We start from the raw sequence: 14,547 nt of genomic DNA on the forward strand, positions 1-14,547 counted from the left end.
TCAATATACATACATATACACATATGGAGATTCTTGAACATGGGATAAAGGAACCCCCCCCCCCCAATTCCCTGGCCAACTGAGGCTAAAAGAAGGCAAAAGTTGTATTATCAAATGGAGTTTGGTAACCTAACCAGATGGAGGATTTAGATCAGGCTTTCATAAAACATGTTGCAAACAAGTACAAGGGTAAGATACAGCCAGCCATGATGGGGACATCAGCTATTCACATGTACTGGCAGCTTAATTTTGCTCAAATTAGAGCATCTGATAAATTCTTGTCACATGGCTGAAAATTTTATCCTCCAACAGATAAAGGATGTAATGAAGGGAATTAATTTAACTATTTCATACATAAATTTAAACAAAAGCCAAATTGAATGATGATGCAGAAATAACAGGAACTCTGGTAGTGACCATGCCAAGGAAAGACAATCCTGGACATTGTCAAACATGCAACTACATTTGTGGTTGGATATTTTGACAGTCACTCATGATATTCTTAGGAAACAGGAAAAATAGTGGACTTATATATGACTTAATAACCATAATCCAAAGAACAATGACTGGCAGATTCATATCAACCTTGAGGGAGATCTCTAGTTGGTCTCTTCTTGATCTGGTCCCACAAAACATTTAAAATCAGTGACTTGAAGAAACAGTTAATATATCTAAATGTTTCCAGGTGACACAAAACTGGGAAGGAGAGTTAATATGCAGGATAAAATAGTACATACAACACGTATTGATTGAGCACCTTTTATGGGTAAGATGTCAAAGAGAATGCAACGATGAGTCAAGATACAATACTTCCTCTCATGGTTCCTTTTCAACAGGGGCAACAAAAATATAAATGATCAAAGAACAAGATATGACGTGATAAGTTCCATTAAAAAACTTAAGTGATTGGACAGATCACTGAAGGGAGATATTACTTCTAGCTTTAAGTGTTGGTGGGTTCAGAAGGAAGTATTCATAGGAACATGTCAGATGAGTAGAATTTGGACATGTAGTAATCAAGAGAAGGGGAATCTAGATTCAGAGGTGGAAAAGTATGGAACTAATATTGAGAAGGGTTTGTGGTTTTGTCTGAAGAATGAAATGCAGGATAGGGAGCAGAAGGAAACAAAAGTTGGGTCAGAAGATTCTGGGATTCAGGTTGGCACAATAAACTGAAAACAATAAAATTAAATGAAACTTGGATGAAGCTTTTAGGATGGCAGTGTAAAGATGTTGCTCCCCTTTTTCTTCTGGAAAATTACCCTCAAACAATTAGGCAAAAAGAAATAAAACACAAACACTAATTTTAATGACTAAGAAGCATGTATGAACCATAACACATGGAAATTAAAAGCAGATAAAAGAGTGATTGAGGACTTAGCATAGCAAAGGAAGGCCAAATCCATGTGCCAGAAGAGGGGATACCACAAAGAAGTAGCACTTCCAGAACCTTGGAAATGTTTAGGAATTAGAAACACTCGTACCAAGGGCAAAAGAGAGGCAAAGGACTGAAATAATGAAAATTGGGCTAAAAACAGGAAAGGTCTAAAGCAGAATAAATTGAGCCCCTACTCATACTCAGTAACACCAAGCAAAAGGATAGACTGAAGCTAAGTGCCAAGCAATGCCATAGAATTAGATAGTTAAAAACAAAAACAAGAGCTATTATTTCTTAAATGTTTTAAAATAAAAAGTATTTTAATGTTATATAGAGTGTAAAATATTTTTAAATAGCTCTTAATCAAAACAGCTATTTTTCAAAATACATATGCTCTAGCTCCAAGTCCCAACTTTAGAGATTCTTATTTAGTATGGTAGGAATCAGTAACATGTTTTGATAATGTTTCTTAGTCTGAAAACCACTGAGCTGGTGTAAAAAATAAATCTGTTACCAAAACCTATCAAAAGGTAAAATGGCATAGAGGAAAATGTAGGCATTTTCATTTAGAGGTAAATACTATTTGCCAGTTATTGTTCTAGGAATTGTACAGTACACAAAAAATTCCTTACCCTCGTAGAGTTTGTATTTTAGTGATAGAAAATACAGAAAGTATGTAAAATAGGTAGTATTTTATATCTTATTGGCCAGTTATATGAAGAAAAAACAGCAGGGAAGAGGTAAAAGGAATGGGGTCAGAGAGAAGGTAATATTTGAGTAAAAATATGAAAAAAAGTAGGGGAACAAACCATCAAGATACCTGGGAAAAAGTGTTTCAGGTAGAATAGCTGAGGTAAAGGGCTGAGACAGGAGATTGTCTATACATTTATTCAAGGAACATCAAACCAGCTAGGAGAGCTGGAGCAGAGTAAATGAAGACATGAGATCAAAAGGGTAATAGGGGAGCTAAATTGTATAGGATCTCATAGGCTTGTGAAGGACTTTGGCTTCTATTCTTCATGAAATGGTAAGTCATAGTACTAGAAAAATGAATATTTAAAGAGTCATTTACACACACACACACGATATATTTATGATTCTGAAAAACAATGGAATTTGTCTAAGTAATTAACAACAAAAATAAAAATGTCAAGTGATGTCTGGGAACCTTAGCTGGCTAAATAAATCTAGACATTTCCTAATATAGTACCTTAAAGTGAGTGTATAATAAATATTTGTCAAATAAATGGACAGTAAATTTATACTGAAAAGGAAAATAAGAGTTTTTAAACTTTTTAGAAAGTCAGAAGCACTGTATTAATATAACAATTATCCTAAGATGTAGTCTTTTATCAAAGATTTCAAGGCATTCTTATAGATATCATCAAGTAGATGTTCCTATTTCCTATTTTATATATGTTAGTCAAGAAAAGACTAAATAAAAAGTCTTCCAGAGTCATTCTGAAACTTTTCCGCTTCTGTTTGAAAGAGTAAGAAAGTTTTTTTAACAGTTTATATTTTAAGCTTAACAGAGCTTTACTGGGTTCTAGCTTTAAAAATTTATTTATCATAATTCATACTCTAACCCTATTTTATTCTTATAAAAGAAGATTATATATTTTCATCTCAAAGTCTGGTTTATTTTTTTCTAAAGCTTAGAATCCAGGGTTTTGGCTGTCAATAAAGAATTTTGAAAGTGACAAATTCATTTCTTCTGACAGCCAGGAAAAGTGAATGTATTTTCTTCTCCCCAATGTCACTTCTGTTGCTTCTAAATGAACTAATCTACTCTTTCTCACTGTCAGATAGTATTTGTTCTTAAATTATTGTGATAAATAATATCATGGAGAGCAAAACAAAACTGTTCTTCTTTAATATTAGTACTTCTTTTGCTTGATAGAATTTTAGAAATTCATTATTTTTTTTAATTAACCAAAAAATGAAGAGCTAGGTCCTTCAACCACTGCAACAGGACTTTCTATCAAAATGAAAAGAAATTAACTTCTGGTATCAGACCATGTAATGATTTCTCAGGAAAAAAAAAATTAATTCTGAAGTCATATAATATTAAAAGCTCTACCTAAATGGCCAAGAGACTTAAGCTCTTTTCTATGACCAAACCACTGAGGGATGAAATTCAGAATAAATATACACAAAACCCATTATTTGTACTAGCATACAGGAATTAAGCTAAAGCCATATGATTTAAGAAATAGTCCACTTTCATTCCTCTGATACATCCAAGATTTGCTGATAACTTTATGTAAAGCAAAAAAATTTACATAAATTTATATTAAACTATGTTAATTTGAAGTGTGAGATCAATTTTAACTAGAAAGATTTGTCCTCTGTTTACTTTTTATCAGGGCATTAATTAAACATAAGAAAGAAGTAAGAGGGTCGAAAACTTGGTCACTCAGTTTAGCAGTTTTCTCAGATATAAAAAATAACAATGAAACCTCTAGGGTTAAGAATTTCAAATGAGGCTGCTAGACAGAGAAGACAGACCAAATCAGCTTACCACTTGAACCATTTTGAGATATCTGGCATATCTTGGATCCTTGGCTACAGTTAAGATATTTTCTGGTGTTACTTCACTTTCCTGTGGTCCAGAGTCTTGTAAACTGTTCTGCTGTAGAGAGTATTGCGTGTAAATCTTTAGACAATTCATAGAAGGGGTCCATTATGTTACTTAAAAAGGGATGTATCTTTTTTATAATTCTAAAGCAATCAATATCAGAAAAAAATCATATTTCTAAATTTAAAAACCAATAATTTAATTATGGGATATATGTTTCCAAATATTTACAAATACTTAAATATGATTTCAGAGGAAGTTCCACTTAGTATCAACCTATATTGTTCCTTAAAAAATGCAAATATATTCATGACATTAAAAAATAGAATTCTGCTTTAGTTGTCCCCAGAGTGCCAAAAAACACATGAATTATAGATGGACGTATTAATAAAAATTTTAATAAAGCTAATAAAACTATTTCATTTGCCAATTGTTAACTCTAGCAGATAGTAAATTGATTTTCTAGGTATCTACCATCTATACAACTCAATTCCTCATTTATTAAATAATTTTACTCTAAGTGTATATGGCTATTCTATCATCTTAGAAAGCACTACATGGAGAATCTGTGGAAGAGAAGCCCATTTTTCGGACAAAATTATCTAGTTTTGCATATTTCAGCTACTGATGGAACTATTAATGTTAATCTACTTACAATAAAGAATACTGGGGAATGGTCTTTTTAGATAAAAATGCTTTTATCAAATAGGCAGTTCTCATTTTGCATGGTACTCTGTTAAATGAAAATTGTCCATATTGGAATCCTGTCCTCACTAAAGTGCAATGTTAGAACTGTCTATATACAGTTCTTGCTTTTTCTATCAAACTGAACATTTAGAGTAAGTTTACTTTTGTGAATTCTCACTCCTTATCTATAAATTAGCATTACAAGGAAGTTCCTTAACAGAATGAAATCAATTGTATGTCTACATGTCTATGCTGAAATGTAGATAAATCAAGAAATACCTTTAAATATTCATAGGTTTTAGAATATGAATTATGTATTAAGGTTTTTCCTCAGATAATACAAATATAAATTAAACCTGTTGAAAACTCTAAACCAAATAAAACATCCAAAAATCCCTTAGGTTTCTCCTGTTATATAACACTAAGTATACAAAAGTGAGTAGCCATATTAATATATATATATATATATATATATATATATATATATAATTCATCTTTAAAATACATAAATACAAAAAGTCCAAAACAATTAAATAAAAAAATTCAAACAAGACCCAAGTATGTTTTTAAAAAAAATTATGGACAATAAACTCATACAATAGCACAATGGAACAAATGAGAATTAATTATACATAGGACTAACGAATTTCAAAACTCAGCCTTAACTTTGCCTAATAACCAAGATCTCAACAAGGTTTAATTATGTCAGCACTTACACCTCTGCTATTTGAATGACCCCTTAAATCCTCTATCATATCTCTCAACTGTCCTTCATTTTATTCTCAATCTCCACAATTGGATGTTCTATTGTGAGTAATGATAAGATCCTGAACCATGAAATTAAAGTTGCAGAAAAATCAGTAGGCAAACCTTGAGTCTTTGACTCATATAGATTAGAGACTGAAATGAATGAGTGATTAAAAAAGTACATGATTATCTTTTATCAGATAAGTGAGTTGACTGTAATGCTGGTGGAAATTCTGTGTTAAGCAGCACTTAAGTCCATTTCAAAATATTTTACATAAAAAATAACAATAACAATGGAGAAGAAAGAAGAAGTTGATTTGAATATTAAGAACATGCTGAACAGGTATCTTATTAAGTTACTCAACATGTAACTTCACCACAATTTTTTAAATCCAGGAAGCCAACAGATCTTTATAAATTCTCCAAGTGAATTAATATATAGTTTTTAAATAAAATTGCCAAAATATACCAGATTATACTGAATTTTAGAAAATTTAGCTGTGATTACTTGTAATCAATTTTTTGAGACCTTAAATAGGTAGGACCAACACAACTGCATAAGTTTTAAGATACATATTATAGATGGAATTCATAATAACACCTGAAAAAATTAATATTCAAAATTAGACAGATACCACTTAAACATAATGATGGTTAATATCCACCGAAGAATAACTACTAGGTAGAGTGAAAACATTTTCTTAGTATTTTTTATACATGCCTTATTTTAGAAAAAGTATGGTCCATATTTAATTGAAAGGACCTTATGATGTCTAAAACATCTGGATTTTTTTCTTGTATATTATATATATATCCCAATGGCCATCATAATGCAATTTGGTATATTAATTAAATGAATGTTAAATTTTCTAATATCTAATTGTTAAGTAAATGGTCATCTATTTCATTCCCCCAAAACATATTATACCTAAATTTATGGCTCCTCCCATGGCCTCATACCATGTGTGTTCAATATATTGAATGAACTCAACACAGGTGCTGGAGACAGTGTAGTATAGTAGTAAGAGCTAGGACTCGTGGCACTGGATTGCCTGGGTTAAAATTCCAGCTCTTACACTTGTTCTTTTGACCTTGGGCAAGTAACTTAACCTCTGTGTGTATCATTTCACACATCTGTGAAGTAGCAGTGATAATATAGTATTTACTTCACAGGGCTGTTGTGATAATTAAATGAGTTAATTTCTGATAAGCACTTAGAAGCATGTCTCGGAGGTACTCTGTAAGCGCCTTCTGCATGTTTGTCATTATCATCACAGCCAACGTAATCATAACTTAAAAAATATCCTGTGAAAAGTATCTCCAGGTACAAATGCAGAATCTCATATAGCTAAGAAGTCAGTTTGTTCAGTATTACTAGAGAGACCACTATTTTAGTGATTATTTTATTTTGAATTTTAATGCCTCACTGAGATACACTACTAGAGACGGTCTATTCTGCAACAATGAGAATTTTTATTTCTTGACATAAAAAGTAGTTATCAAATTTAAATGTATACAGGGCATAAATGAACATTAAGACATAAGAACCAAATGTAAAGTGTGGCCCTTATTAGGATGCTGATTTGAACAAATCAACTCCAAAACCACATTTTTTAGATACTTGATATTTCTAGATCAGTATCTCTCAAATTTTAAGAGCCTACAAGTCACCTAGGGATCTTGTTATAATAGAGATTCTGATTCAGTAGGTCTGGGATGGAGCCTGAGGTTCTGTGTTTCTGACAAGGCCTCCCAGGTGATGCCCATGTTGCTGGTGTCTGGAGCAATCTTTGAGTAACAAGGGGTTAGATGAGATTTGGGAATTACTGTTAATTATATTGTGTATGATAAAGGCATTGTGGTTACACAAGAAAATGCCAGAACTTTTTAGAGATGCTCAAGGAATTACACAGTGGTGAAATGATATGATGCCTGGGATTCACTTTAGCAAGTGATAAAAAAGAAAGATGAAGCAAATGTAACAAAATCTTTACTGGAGAATCTAGGTAATGGGCATTTAGTTCCTCATTGTACTATTCTATTTTTGTGTGTGTTTGAGGGTTTTTATAGTAAAACATTTTAAAAGTATCCTTCTTATAATAATGTAGGAAAAATGTCCATAGTGAACTTAAAGAACATTATTATGTTCAAGATTTCTCTTAGTCCTGTGTATAGTTTCTCTTTTACAGGCAAAGAAAATATTAACTTCAGGGAGTTCTTCAAAATAACATAAAACAGTTAACTTTTTCAAACTTCCTTTTTTATCTCAAGGTTTTAAAATGTTACTATTCAAAGTTTTACATCCTTATTTAACTTCTTTCAAACCTGCTGCTAGGTTTGTCTGGTTTAACCAAGAAGATCTGCTCATGCTTCCTGGAACTTAAGTACTTACCTGTGATTTCTCTGAAGTGGTTTCAGAATGTGATTCTTTTGTGATACCAGTGACACTTACAGGAGATACTTCAAATGTGACATCATCTAGGCCTGGGATAGATGACAACTGAGAAAAGAAAATTAATGTTGGCATATGAAAATAATATTAGCTGCTTAACTGCTGTAAGTTTCTAAGTGTAAGTTTTAGATAGCTATCTTAAGTTTTTAAGCCTACAGGAATAGGGTTTATAAAATCTCATCTTAGGTGTCTGAAATTTTCCATGCCATAAACTATTTAAAAGTGAAAGGCATTCACAAATAAAATATTTTTGAATAATTTCTCATAAATCTAACGTCACTCATAACCATTCTTTTCCCATGAATTATTATTTTTTTAAATTTTATTTTATTATATTATGTTAATCACCATACATCATTAGTTTTTGATGTAGTGTTCCATGATTCATTGTTTGCATATAACACCCAGTGCTCCATTCAATTTGTGCCCTCTTTAATACCCATCACCAGGCTAACCCATCCGCCTACCCCCCTTCCCTCTAGAACCCTCAGTTTGTTTCTCAGAGTCCAAAGTCTCTCATGGTTTATCTCCCCCTCCGATCTCCCCCCCTTCATTTTTCCCTTCCTACTATCTTCTTCTTCTTTTTTTTTTTTAACATATAATGTATTATTTGTTTCAGAGGTACAGGTCTGTGATTCATCAGTCTTACACAATTCACAGCGCTCACCATAGCATATACCCTCCCCAATGTCTATCATCCAGCCACTGCATCCCTCCCACCCCCCACCACTCCAGCAACCCTCAGTTTGTTTCCTGAGATTAAGAATTCCTCATATCAGTGAGATCATATGATACATGTCTTTCTCTGATTGATTTATTTTGCTTAGCATAATACCCTCTAGTTCCATCCACGTCGTTACAAATGGCAAGATTTCGTTTTTTTGATGATAATATTCCACTGTGTGTGTATATGTATATATATATATATATATATATATATATATATACTACATCTTCTTTATCCATTCATCTATTGATGGACATCTTGGCTCTTTCCACAGTTTGGCTATTGTGGACACTGCTGCTATAAACATTGCGGTGCACGTACCCCTTCAGATCACTACATTTGTATCTTTGGGGTAAACACCCAGTAGTGCAATTGCTGGGTCATAGGGTAGCTCTATTTTCAACTTTTTGAGGAACCTCCATACTGTTTTCCAGAGTGGCTGCACCAGCTTGCGTTCCCACCAACAGTGTAGGAGGGTTCCCCTTTCTCCGCATCTTCGCCAACATCTGTCGTTTTCTGACTTGTTAATTTTAGCCTCCCGGGAATTATTTTAAAAAACATAAGGAATCCTAGTGTAAGAAATAAAAGCATGGGCTTTGGAGTCAGATTGCCTAGGTTTAAGTCACAAGCTATGTGACCTTCTGTAAATCTCTCTAGATATCAATTTTCTCCCTATAAAATGGGGATAAGAAAACTTACCTTACAAAGTTGTTGTAAAAAATTTTTTATTAAACATATTTTGTAGAAAAAAAAGTCCTTTGCAGCACATTTTAAGTTTGAATTATCTGGGAACTGACAAAACTCTTGTCATCACATTTTAATGTCTGACATAGCTCATTATTTTTTTCTTTCTTTAATCATTTACCACCAAATGTTACTAAAATGTGTTATTTTTCATAATAAAAGATGGGCATGCTGTCAGTGGTTATGTATTTCAGGTTGGATTTGCAAGACCCAGGCAAACCCTCTTTTCTGATTTCATTCTGACATCAGTGATAGACAATTGTCAGATGTTTGGCTAACATTAGGGATTAATTTTATGGCTATGGAAATAATTAAGGCTAACTTGTCCATACAGTATCTTAACTTGTGACTATGGACTCTAACTCAAGAATTCCCCAAATATTAAAATAAGGCACATACTCATAATGAAGAATGAAAAAAAAAAAAAAAAGAAACAGTGGTAATAAGATCTGAAGCAGCAATATTCATTGAGAACTGCTGACTGATGACAGTACTTAGCACAATGGCCACGGCCCAAATAGTTTCAAGTAGGTATGGCTGCTAGCAGAATATGTTCAACATGGTCAAGGCCAGGTATCCTAAATTTTCCAAGCTACAGAAACGTTCTGATAGAAATACAGTGGCTAAAGTCCACAAGATATAGAAAGTACAAACTAGACATTCTGATCCTTATGCTAAAGCTTTAGCCATTTTACTTCCCCATAAATATTAAATACGTATTTTTTCAGATTAATTTTTTTGATAAAAGGACAAAGTCAAAAAAATATACTAGTGTCTCCATTATGTTATAATCAGGGAAAACACAAAACCGAAAGCTTTCACATCAAAATTCTTTTCCATTTTTGCTAGTTATAATATGTAATTTCTGACATCAAAATTGGTATTCTTCATTAGCATTCAATGTATTTGCAAATAGAAAATAGCTGATATTTTCTCCAAATTTTGCTCTGGAGGCATCTGAAGTTTTATATAATTTTTACTGTGTTATCAAATGATTACTATAATTGTGTATTTTCCATCAAATGAAGTGAACTACAGAATACCCCAATTTGTTAACATTTTACTCACATGCTTTTGACTAGAATAATGAAATCTCAATTCATGTGTACATTCAAACAAACTCAGTTAAGGGTTCATAATGAGTATCATTTTCTTTGCATTTTTTAATGAATTAAAAATAAACAAAAAACACTGTACCACCTCATGGATGCAGGAGCTAAACTGAATTCATTCCCAAATGCAATTAAAGTTAAGTATGACTAAGAAGGTGATATATGTGGAGCAAAGTTTATACTATAAATTATTCAGAAATACAAACCTTTGCATCTAAAATATTGAGAGTTGTTTCAATTTGCTGGATACGAAGAGAAAGGTCTGCCAGTTTCTGGAAAAGAAAGATTAGAACATAAGAATAAAGTCTGACTGAAATGAACTGTTAACAGGATAACAAAGGGCAGATTTGAAAATAAAAACTATGGTTTAAATATTAGTCATTTTCTAATACACTATTCTCTTATTTACATGAGTAGGAATGGGAGCTCAAGGATTCTCTTATCTTCATTAGCATGTTTCATGGCTACTTTACAAAACTGTATTCACAGGTAAGCAAAAATTACCTTATCAGCCTTATCAAAGTCATTATGAGAGCCATAATCAGTCATTGTGACCGGAATGTAAACTTCTTCCAGAACAGAGATTTTTGTTCACTGCCATATCCCCCATGCCCAGAACAGTACCTGAAACTTAACAGGAGTCTAATAATTATTTGTTGATGAATGAAGGAATTCTTCATAGAAAGCAAGAATAAAAATTAGCTCAACACAGCCTGGAACAAGATCTGTTTTTTTAAGTTCCTTAAACAAGTATATACAATTAGTATATACAATAAGCCCCAAATTTAACTTTTTTAAGTTTGAAAGTTAAAAGATGATGAAATTAGAAGATGAGTCAGTTCAGGTTGGAAAGAAATAAAACAAAGAGAAAAAATCAGAGTACTAAAAAGCAAAAGGAATCAACCTACCATCAAAATCCAAGATAAAACAGAACCAAAAGCTTACGATGCTCTAGTTATTCTGTATAATTACCAGTATGTGTGTGTACTATTTACAGCCACACAAGTAAAAGTAACATCATAAAATATGATCCATAAGAGCATTTACTTAAAACTCCTTAATCCTAAACATTATTATACTCAGTGATACAGTCCAAGAGTAGTTGGCCCATTTACTAGTTGGCAGATGTGCAGCATTCTGACTGCTTTCTAGGATATTATCAAGATCCTGACTAACTCCTAAGCAGAATTTTAACACCCCAAGGAATGGTCATTTTGCCCACATTTAGAGGGGGAAAAAAATGAAAGCAGCCACAGTAGAGTTAGAGTTTCTTCACAGACACTTTAAAGATGAGCAACCTGGTATCTATAAAGCTATAATTCAGAAATGAAACATCAGAATCTAGTTTTTTAAAAAAAACATTTTATTTATTTATTTTCGAGAGAGAAAGAGAGAGTACAAGTGGGAGGGGCAGGGAAGGAGGGAGAGAGAAGCTCAGGCAGACTCCGTGCCCATTACAGAGCCCAACTTGGGGCCAGATCCCACAACCCTGATATCACAACCTGGACCAAAACCGAAAGTCAGAGGCTCAATTGACTGTGCCACTCAGAACCCCTAGAATCTAGTCTTAAATGGCACTCAAAGCTAAGTTTAACTTTGATTTCTAGCATTTGTTCACATAAGGCTTTAATGTAAACATAAATACAGGTTTATAAAATATCATATGAATGAATTCCTCTCCAAATTATAAGTGTTTTCCTGGAAATCATGAAAATTAAATTTTTGCAAATTTCATCAGTTTTTTAAGTCATCAGAGAAGCTTAGTAACTGCAGAAATCCTACAACAAATTAATTTGTAAAGTGAGATAATTTCTAGCTTATCTAAAAATACTTATATTGGTTTGATTAAAATAAACACAGAAAAAGATGAATTAAAAATTAATATTTGTTGGGGCACCTGGGTGGCTCAGTCGTTAGGCGTCTGCCTTCGGCTCAGGTCATGATCCCAGGGTCCTAGGATCGAGCCCCACATCCTGCTCCCTGCTCAGCGGGAAGCCTGCTTCTCCCTCTCCCACTCCCCCTGCTTGTGTTCCTGCTCTTGCTCTCTCTCTCTCTGTCAAATACATGAATAAAATCCTTAAAAAAAAAATAATTTTTGTTTAGTTATATTTATATAAATGTACTATTATTTATTTAGACAGCATGCACCCTTGAAGGGGGTGAAGGGGGAGGGGCAAAGGGAAAGGAAGTGAAAACCTTAAGAAGGCCCCACGCCCAGCAAGGAGCCCAACACGTGACCCTGAGGTCATGACCTGAGCCAAAATCAAGAGTCAGATGCTTAACTGACTGAGCCACCCAGTCGCTCCTATATAAATGTACTTTTAAGCAATAATCACCATCATTGTAAACATCTGAGCAGTTACCTTACTATGCTACACTGTGTATGCAACATATCATTTGAAATCTCACACCAAATGTATAAAGCAGGAACTATTATCATGCCAATTTTAAAGAAGAGAAAACTCAGTTTTCATACAAGTAAAATAATCTGAATTCAAACACTCCAACTCCAGATACTATTTTTGAAAGAATTTTACATTGTTTGAAAGAATTACACATTGTTAGAACATGATGCCATAGACTCTGGGTGATGACAATGTGTCAATGCAGATTGTAACAAATGTACCACACTGGTGGGGGATGTTGATAATGGGGGAGGTTGTGCTCTGTGAACTCAGGGATGCAAGGAGTATATGGGAACTCAACCCTTTCTGCTCAATTTCGTTGTGAACCTAAAACTTTTCCAAAAAAGATAAAAGTTTATTAACTAAAAAAACCCCCCCAAAACCAAAACCAAACAAAAAAAATCTCAAAACGTAATTAAAAAGACACCAAGATGGAAAATTCCTAGGCATTGCATAGATAGAATTTTTGTTATTCAAAGCTAATAAGTAATCAATCCACTTCTCACAAAGACTAAGATGCTACTGTGCTAAAAAAAGGAATCAAATTATTCTGATCTAATTTTCTAAAATAGATGTTGCTTATCTGGAATTATTTTAAAAAAATTTTCAGGGTTAGATCATAAAACTAAATTGTCCTTAAATGGGTACTCAAATATTCACACAGGATAGGTTAAGGATTTTAATACAAGACTTGGCAAATAAGCAAATAATGATGAAAATGTTTATTTGGAAAACTACTTGTTGATAAGGAAGACTAAAGAGGCTTGGAAAAAAGGTTATACTTTCTAGAGCAGTAATCCTCAATTTTTTTGGATACAGATTTTTCTAGTATATCACCCTTTTGCTTTGGCACTCATTTTACCCATTTTCATCTATGATTATCAAAATCTCACCAAAATGAAATGACCTGCTTTTTTTTAAGATTACATGAATGATTTATTCATGCAAGACATTAACACTGATCTAAATGTCAATATATTTTAATTTATAATAATTTATTTCAATATCTTTGATATCTAAACTAATAACTATAATAGTGAAATATAAGGAAACAGTGAAATAAGTGATTTTTGTTGACTAAATTTTTTAAAGATTTTATTTATTTATTTATTTATTTATTTATTTATAGCATGTGAGTGAGGGTAGGCACAGAGGGAGAGGGAGAGAGAGAATCTCAAGCAGACTCCACAATGAGCATGGAGTCCGACATGGGGCTCCATCCCACCACCCTGAGATCACGACCTAAGCAAAAAGCAAGAGTCAGACACTTAACTGACTGAGCCACCCAGGTGCCCCTTTGCTGACTAAATTTAAAGAAAATGTGAAATTGAAGTTAGAGGTAAATAAAAATAAAAATAGAGGTTTTTTTCCCTATCCAAGTTCATGTACCCCAAGCTTAGAACCAGGATATAATTGATTTTCTTGAAATCAGATCAACAAAAGGCTTTTCCTCCTGGCTAGGGAAGATTTTTGTTGTGGATAAATCGTATTATTTTATTATCCATAAAGGTATTATCCATCTTCTCTAAGGCTGGATTTTGAGTCTAAAATATTAAACATGTTAAATATATTATCTGGATTATATAATTTAACACTTTTTAAAAAAATATTTTATTTATTTGACAGAGAGAGGCTCAGCGAGAGAGAGAATACAAGCAGGGGGAGCGGGAGAGGGAGAAGCAGGCTTCCCGCCGAGCAGGGAGAAAGATGTGGGGCT

The 14,547-nt window shown here is 33.0% G+C and overlaps 1 protein-coding gene across 3 annotated transcripts in view; it reads right to left on the reverse strand.

Annotated features, from left to right (window-relative positions):
• The window catches only part of WASHC3 (WASH complex subunit 3), a 51,407-nt gene that overhangs the window by 31,159 nt on the left and 5,701 nt on the right, over nucleotides 1–14,547 (reverse strand). Inside the window, exons 3-5 of one of the 3 annotated variants that reach the window (XM_036106593.2) lie at nucleotides 10,632–10,697; nucleotides 7,783–7,890; nucleotides 3,900–4,007 (exon numbers count right to left, since the gene is read on the reverse strand). In XM_036106593.2, the coding sequence (XP_035962486.1) occupies nucleotides 3,900–4,007; nucleotides 7,783–7,890; nucleotides 10,632–10,697 (282 nt within the window). Of the gene's footprint in view, nucleotides 1–3,899; nucleotides 4,011–7,782; nucleotides 7,891–10,631; nucleotides 10,698–14,547 lie in introns of all 3 variants that reach the window. The other 2 variants (XM_036106536.2, XM_036106660.2) reach the window with 2 other exon arrangements.

Source organism: Halichoerus grypus, chromosome 6 (genome assembly GCF_964656455.1).
Source record: "Halichoerus grypus chromosome 6, mHalGry1.hap1.1, whole genome shotgun sequence".
In the NCBI taxonomy this organism is placed as follows: Eukaryota; Metazoa; Chordata; class Mammalia; order Carnivora; family Phocidae; genus Halichoerus; species Halichoerus grypus.